General features: G+C 42.2%; 1 protein-coding gene across 4 annotated transcripts; it reads left to right on the plus strand.

Annotated features, from left to right (window-relative positions):
- Nucleotides 1-420: 420 nt before the first annotated feature.
- LOC106577560 (phospholipid scramblase 2) lies at nt 421-7,524 on the plus strand. Of its 4 annotated transcripts, XM_014155704.2 has the most exons (10): nt 421-1,030; nt 1,257-1,302; nt 1,392-1,493; nt 2,022-2,099; nt 2,590-3,047; nt 3,192-3,234; nt 3,406-3,626; nt 5,274-5,435; nt 5,697-5,858; nt 6,012-7,524. In XM_014155704.2, exons 4-10 carry the CDS (start codon nt 2,087-2,089, stop codon nt 6,069-6,071), a joined length of 1,119 nt encoding a protein of 372 aa, XP_014011179.1. In that variant the 5' UTR covers nt 421-1,030; nt 1,257-1,302; nt 1,392-1,493; nt 2,022-2,086; the 3' UTR covers nt 6,072-7,524. The 4 variants fall into 4 exon arrangements, with proteins under 4 accessions (XP_014011179.1, XP_014011180.1, XP_014011181.1 ...); XM_014155705.2 differs by lacking the exon at nt 1,257-1,302; XM_014155706.2 differs by lacking the exons at nt 1,257-1,302; nt 1,392-1,493 and having other exon boundaries at nt 422-1,030.
- Nucleotides 7,525-8,116: the final 592 nt, after the last annotated feature.

Here is an 8,116-nt window from a genome sequence, read left to right on the forward strand (position 1 = left end):
TATAAACCCTGGATTGCTGACGATATGTATTGGCCATTGAGAGGCTTTGAATCCCCCGATCGGCCATATTGGCATTCCCCAGTAGGAGCAGTCCTCAATCGGAATGAATGTAATTCTACAGCATTTCAATTAAATGTTTAAAGTACGAAATTACATGTATTTAAGTATTTGTGTTGTTGTAGTGGGGACCATAATATCAGCAATCTCTAAAAAAGTATACTTTAAGTTAAATGTTTTAAAATATGTCATTTTTTTATTTGTATGTTTAGCTCAGATAATATGCTTTTAAACTATGCATGTACAAATCATTGAGTCAACTGCTCAGTGGGTGTAAGATTTATCAGTCCTTAAATAAGTCGACATCGTCCTCTTGTGGACGGATATTGCTTCGACGTCAAAGTTCCAAAAATTAACATGACGTGGTAGGCTAATGAAAACCTGTCGAAATGTAACGTAATGTAATGTAACGTCGACTTAATTTTGACAGGATTCTGAAGGAATCAAATTGCTTTCGCTGTAAAAAATTAACCTATTATGATGAGGATTCGCACTACCGTACATTTGAGTTAGTCCAGGGCTACATCGAATCAGCTGTCGAAGAGCGTCGCCATAATGTTGAACTTTATAGTGCGCATTAATACAGATGTGCACTTCAGAAAATATTATTGTCTGCTGAAAGTTGTCGGGCCGTTCACAGTGTAATTTCTATCACATAGAAGTATTTGCCTACATTTAACTACCCTCTTGGCTTAAATTCCTTAAACCTGTGTGTCCACAATTAGATACATCTTGTGACAGCAAGTAAAGGGGCGGAGATACTGCACAAACTACACCGAAATGACAGCAACGCTGTAGGTTTCGTATGATACAAAGACAGTTGTTTAGCCGATCGTTTATTTTACGGCTGCTACGTTAGTTTACTGATAGGCAAATAAGACTGTCAAAGCAAGTAGGATTCTTCACATTTCCCTCGGTTCTTCTGGTCAAGAACCACCAAACAACAAGCAATTCCTTTTTGGTTTAAGGAAAGGTAAGGTATTCCTGCCATCTGCCTTCCATTACTTTCACTAATCTAAAGAAAACAGACAGCAACAGGCCAGAAAACTTGGTAGTTATTCAACATGATTGAAAACATTAGGCCACAATTTTGTCTTTAGAGTGTTTGTGGTGATATTGAGCAGTGGGAAATCTAGCCTATTTTACAGTGTTTTTTTATGGATGTTTAGTAAAATATGAATATATTATCCTGTTTATAGGCTATTCCAGATCATTTATCCATCCTCCTTGAATGATCAACGTGAGGTATGATCAAAGGTGGTGGGTAAATTAAGATAGTTTACCATAACAAAAAGGTCAGTTCTGGTCCACTTAACTGAGTGTGTCTCCCATAGACACCAAGGCAAGAACCGCCGGGTCTGGTCTACTTAGTTCATTGACTTTCATTGAACCAGAAAACAACAACGAGTGGGTTGTCGCTTCCTCTTCTGTCTCAGGTATGATGACAAGAAACAAACACACAGAGAGGATTGGTAGGGCTCGTAATTCAAGGTTATTGTGCTTGGAATATATACTCTGAATCATCTAAAACCATGTGTATAAAATGGTTACTTTGGATCCCGGATTACTGTATTGTGAAAATAAATCGTTAACTCTCTGTATGCGACTGGAATAATATACAGAGTGAAAATGCCTGACCCCTGACTTAGCTCACAGCTCCCACATCCTCTATACATCTCAAAGCAAAAGAAACTGAAAGACGTATTTGCTTATTGGCTGTACTGTATTGTGTATCAAAGAAGTTGCATAACCAAATGCATTGATGCATGTTTTAGATTTTATGTTGGATAATATGAAAGGAGAAAGTTTGATTTTCTAGCTGTCTTTTTGTGAATGGATTGTTTGGACTGGTGGACATGTTTTAGTGTCATTCTCCCGCTCATTCACAACAACCCTGCTCTCTCTGCTCTTTTTTTTTTTTTTACAGCCCATGACCACTGACCATTTTATTTTTGTCTCCATAGAGACTACGGGAGTGGACAAGAGAGGAAGTCCTGCTATCCACTGTGTGTCCACTAACTAAGTCATCATGTCAGCCCCAGGTAAATGTCTTCTACACCACTGTTAATTTAGATATCATATTATACTGGGGTTGCTGTTTGCCCCTTGGTATTTCACCCATAGGATTTGTATAATGCTACTATTCCAATGTATTCGAGATAAGAATTTGAAACCAGAGCTTGGCATGTAAAAGGCTGACTACGTTGATGTAAGCTTTAAAGATTTTTTTGGATAATGATGTGGAAAATGAGCTCGGACCATGTTTGACTGATTTTTAAAGAACCTTTTTTCCTTGCAGTTTCCATTGAATGAGTGGTGCGGTGTTTGGGAATCCATTGGTGTTTATCAATACGGCCCTCCTTTTGTTATGCAAAAAGTTATTTCCTTAATGCTGATCTCCAATGCACATCATGAGCTTTAATACCACTTCAAGCTCCACACATATTTGCATCCATAACTCCATATACATGTGTAGATTTTTGTCAATATGAATATATTTATGATACCCACTGTTTGTATTTCCTCCTATAGGTTACCCACCCCCTCACCAGGGTCCTGGAAGTTACTCCACGGCCCCCTACCCTGTTCCTCATGGTGGGTACGGTGACCCTAACCATGCTCCCCCACCAGTTGGCTTCCATATGGGCTACAACCACCAACAACCCCAACCAGGCCAGCCTGTGATGTACCAGCCTGTGCCCATGCCTGAATACGGGGTACCTCAAATGGGCCCCAGCCCAGGCTATGGTGGTCCCATGCCTGGACCTGAGTATGGTGCACCTCAGATGGGCCCCAGCCCAGGCTATGGTGGTCCCATGCCTGGGCCCAGATACGGCGCACCTCAGATGGGCCCCAGCCCAGGGTATGGTGGTCCCATGCCTGGGCCTGAGTACGGTGCACCTAACTCGGGCCCTCCTGCAGCCATCTCCCCAGCCCCTGCAGCAGTTGTGCCTGTTGGAGTTCCACCTGGTCTGGAGTACCTAACACAGGTAGGTTTGCTTGGGAAGAGTATCACAACAGGCTGTCAAATACACTTTCAAACATCATCTGTTATCACTGTGTAATGTTGGTGTTTTTCTTCCATGCGCTCTCTTTCTCCATATCTCTCACGCTCTCTTCTGTGTGTGTTTCAGATTGACCAGATCCTTATACACCAAAAAGTGGAGTTGCTGGAAGGTGAGCTTGCTAGTCTTATCTGAGTACAGAGAGAATAGAACTAAAGGCATTGTAAAAATTGATAAATCATGAGGAGAAAGTGACCACCGCCAAACTACTGTTTACGTTCCTGCGTTTCTGTCCTCTCACCATCCCCTCTTCCTTCTCCTCCCTCCGTTCCCCTCTCCTCAGCGTTCATTGGCTTTGAGACCAACAACCAGTACGAGATCAAGAACAGCCTGGGTCAGAAGATCTACAAGGCCAAGGAGAAGAACGACTGCTGCACACGCAACTGCTGCGGCGCCCTGCGTAGCTTCGACATGAAGATCAAGGACAACACGGACCGTGAGGTCATCCGCTTCATACGACCCTACCGCTGTGCCTCCTGCTGGTTTCCCTGCTGCCTGCAAGAGGTACAATGGGGTGCTGAACCCTGAGACACAGATTTGACTGCTTTGACTATGTAAACAGGACACAAACCAGGAAAAAACAAACATAAAATCATCATATTGAGTCTTAATGTGTTAGAGAAGGAGTAAAGGGACAGGTCACCTAAAATGCAATTGGTTTATTTACCCTCAAGTTAGCATTAGCATTGCCATACAACTCTGTATGAATTACAAATGAATGATGCTAATTCTAAGTTAATGCTGGTAATAAATGCATGCAAACTGTTGTACTGCAAGCCATTTTGGACTGTCCTACCAACTCCCTAGACTGTGCTTTGTAAAGAGTCATGAATGACAATGAATGGTCCTTTGTCAGTCTGAACCCTCTCCCAGACGGTCTTGAGCTGGTGCCATCACTTCACCTTTATGCTGTCTCTATTGACTCACGTTTGCTGGCAGGCTGCCTACAGTATAGAGGCCTTCACAGGTCCAAACAGTTGGACCCATACCTAAATGGACCTTGGGCTTTTCCATCTGGACCCATTATGCATATATAAAAATGTTAAATATAGAGAGAGACCTGTTCTAAACTCACCTGGGGACAACTAGACCATTTTAAAGCTACTTTATTAACCAGAGCTGATAAAGCGCAAGGTAGCGAGAGGTGTGCTCTAGCACGGGCTGTGCTGTATGGGTCTAGTCTACTTTGAGTATGACAGAGTAACATGGGGAACAGGGAGGAGAGACTAGAGACAGCAACCAACCAAGCCGACTCGCGCTATAGTAGACTAAAAGCTGCTATAGCTAGGTTATTTATCATCCAATATGATTACGTAGTACCTGTCTTGACTGCATCAAACCGGGGGAAGCTCGATAACCAAGCTGTCTAGCTAGCTAGGCTAATTGAGGTTGCATGAGCTTTCTCGTCCTACACAGTTACAAACAACAACTACATTCAGAATATAAAGAAGCAGCCTACCTGTTGGCTCTTGGTTGTTGTAGCCTATCCTTTAACTTTTAATTCCATCTTCCATTGATTAGATATCTCCTAACTTTTGCCGCACACGGAGGCTCTGTGACTAGCCCATTGTCGCTTGGATGACTTAGTATGATTGGCCAACAACAACAAGCTACACGTGCCACTCTTGTGAAAAGCAAATAGCAGCAGCATAAGTGGTACAATTTCTCTATCTACTGCAGCAGTTGCGCTCGGATCTGTATAGGTCCTTCTGGACGAGTCAGTTAAAATTACACATGCCAGAGACCCATGACAATCCCATCAGATGCGACGCAGACCTGTGTTGTTATTTAGAATTCTGGATCTGGAACCGCTCGTGTCCCGGATTGGGTCTTGGGTATTTGGGTACAGGTGGATTGGTGAAGACCTCCACTACAGTACATTCCCATGAGACGTGAAGGTCCCTTATGACTGCAGTTTCACACATTAGTTCAGCATCTATGGAGACATAGGCCCACAGTTACCATGTGAAGCATATTACCTTGGTCATGATAGTGATTGCTACGCCAATGCACTCATCAAATTAGTGCCATATTACCTGCGGAAGCGAGCTTTGCAGTAACCCAAGCACATGCTATTTAAAGCCACAGTGTACGGACCGAAGCCTGATTTTTAAACATGGTCAAATACCTTTCAAATTTTGTGTCCCTCAGCTCGAGGTCCAAGCCCCGCCTGGCACCACCATAGGTTATGTGTCCCAGGACTGGCACCCCTGCGTGCCCAAGTTCTCCATCAAGGGGGCCAACAAGGAGACCGTAATGAAGCTGGAGGGACCCTGCTTTGCCTGCAACTGCTGCGGGGACGTCAACTTCAAGGTGAGGGGTCATAAACCGAGGGTGAAAGCGCTGGTCCAATGTGAAGCCAATTTTGAGTTTTCGCTTTCTTTGGGTGAAATCAGTTGATAACCGTCCTATTTAACTAGAACAAACCTAATCTTTTCTTTTAGACCAGAAAAGATTGGATAAGTTGCGCTTTTATTGTCTACACACCCATCCAATCCTTTCAGAAGTGGTGATGAGGTGCAGCGGCCAGAAATCTTTGTCTCTGACCCATGTGTTTTTCTGCCGCCCTCGTAGCTGACGGGGAAAGATGGAGGCAAGTCCATCGGCCGCATCAGTAAGCAGTGGAGTGGCCTGATAAAGGAGGTCTTCACCGACACGGACAACTTTGGCATCCAGTTCCCCATGGACCTGGACGTCAAGATGAAGGCTGTGCTCATGGGCACCTGTTTCCTCATCGTGAGTCCATCCATCTGTTTAAATAAAGATATATTCAAGAAAATGTTAGATTTTTCTAATTCCAGAGCTTTACAGGCGTAAAGCCTAAAACTGAGCTGATAAGATGAGCTGTTGTTGGAGGAAATTTAGTTGACATTTCTTTCCTCTTGACAGGATTTCATGTTCTTCGAGAAGGTTGGCAACACAAAACAGCGCAACACCGTCTTCTCATAACGTAGGAAAAGGGAGAGAAAGAAAGACTGAGCCCTTGAGGCAATGCAGTCTTTTTCCGATCCCGTTCGGAACCTCCATTTTTTTTTTTTTTATCTATAAGAAACTCCTTCCTTATTCAAAAGCTTAGAGGACACTGCCATTCCGTGCCAATCCCAGAACTCTTTGTGTGAAACACAACATGAGGCCTTATCTGATGATGAGCTTACATTTGAGCCAAAATGCCCTCTCTGGACTGTTTCTGTGTATCCATCCAAATGTAAGAATCAGTAACTGGTCTATGAAACATAGACCTTAGTTCTCTTTCATGGGTTTCTCCACTCTCTTCATGGAATGTGTTTATCTACAGTATGTTTTGTCATATCTATATTTTCAATTAGTTTTCTATAACATTGATGTGGGGTTCAGAACAGTAGTCTTAGTGGAAAAATACCAGTTATATATTAACCTAAGTTTACATATTCTTTGCAATTTCTGTTTTGTCTGTGTGCAATGGTATATTTTACATCTCATGTTATTTGTAAGCCAAATGTATATGTTAATCTTTCTAAACTGCACCAGCCATCAAATGATTACTGTAGAAATCTAGGTAATTTCATGATTAGTTTAGTACTTTTAAAGAGATTATAGGATTGACGCTTGCAATACACTACTATAGTAACTGTAGCAGCTGTGGTCGTATTAGCTGCTTTATTAGATTTTGTAATATGACTATGTACACTACCATTCAAAAGTTTGGGGTCACTTAGAAATGTCCTTGTTTTAAAAAGAAAAGCAATTATTTATTTTTTGTCCATTTAAAATATTATCAAATGGATCAGAAATACAGTGTAGACATTGTTAATGTTGTAAATGACTATTGTAGCTGGAAACGGCAGATTTGTAATGGAATATCTACATAGGCTTACAGAGGCCCATTTATCAGCAACCATCCCTCCTGTTTTCCAATGGCACGTTGTGTTAGCTAATCCAAGTTGATCATTTTAAAAGGCTAATTGATCATTAGAAAACCCTTTTGCAATTATGTTAGCACAGCTGAAAACTGTTGTGCTGATTTAAAGAAGCAATACAACTGGCCTTCTTTAGACTAGTTGAGTATCTGGAGCGTCAGCATTTGTGGGTTTGATTACAGGCTCAAAATGGACAGAAACAAAGAACTTTCTTCTGAAACTCATCAGTCTATTGTTTTGAACGGTAGTGTACATAAACATACAAACAAAGTACACCTGTAATATGATTTATGGTGAAAACTAGAGTAGTTTGAAGGACCATTAATGGGAGAAGACTAATTCTGACTTGGAACTACATGCTTGTACTACATTTACAGGCTAATGAAATATGGGATATTTGTAGATGGATATGTTTATGTACTCTGAAGTGCTCCTTGTCTTGTCCCATGCTGTATGTGTGACTCTTCTATTGTTTGTTGCCATGCCATAAAGAAGAATATACTACAGTATAGGACAACAAGGCAATTTGTTTTCCCCTGCCTCTTTCTCATGACTCTATTTCTGCCTTGAAGCTTTGTTTACAGTGCACTGTTCATGGTCTGTGCTGGTGCTCTGGGGACTGACTCAGTTTTTCCTCCCTCACTCTCGCCCTCCCTCATTCCTCCTTCCTCTAGAGATGGGAGTAAACCATAGGGTTGGATCTGTGCCAAAAGACAACAAGTAAAACTGAGTTGAGGCACTGAAAGAGGAAAATAATATAGGAAAGTTGAGGAAGGACAACAGAGATGAGGGCAACGGACGACAGAGAGCGAGACTGACGGGGAAGTTGAGGTTAAAGAACATAGGGCCAAAAGTAAATTTTAGCTTGATTTGAAAATGTGCTCGGAGGTTTTGTATGGAGGGTGTGACGCTGTTGCAGAGCCTGTGGAGTCATGCAGAGGCCAAATCAAGCTCCGCACTGCATAGCTTTGTGCCTCTCATTTTGTAACAATGCGGAGGGCTCCGAATAGCTCCATATTGACATGACTGGTTGACTGAAGTTGAGGGCGGGAGGTCCTGTATAAACACAAACTCACTTCCTTGACAACTCCCTTCACA

The sequence above is a fragment of the Salmo salar genome, chromosome ssa18, assembly GCF_905237065.1.
Source record: "Salmo salar chromosome ssa18, Ssal_v3.1, whole genome shotgun sequence".
NCBI classification, from domain to species: domain Eukaryota; kingdom Metazoa; phylum Chordata; class Actinopteri; order Salmoniformes; family Salmonidae; genus Salmo; species Salmo salar.

Bases quoted from the DNA above. Each gene is read 5' to 3' on its own strand.
- LOC106577560 (XM_014155704.2), top strand. The intron at 3,048-3,191 runs GTAGGTTTGCTT...TGTGTGTTTCAG, and splicing joins GTCTGGAGTACCTAACACAG to ATTGACCAGATCCTTATACA. The intron at 5,436-5,696 runs GTGAGGGGTCAT...CCGCCCTCGTAG, and splicing joins GCGGGGACGTCAACTTCAAG to CTGACGGGGAAAGATGGAGG.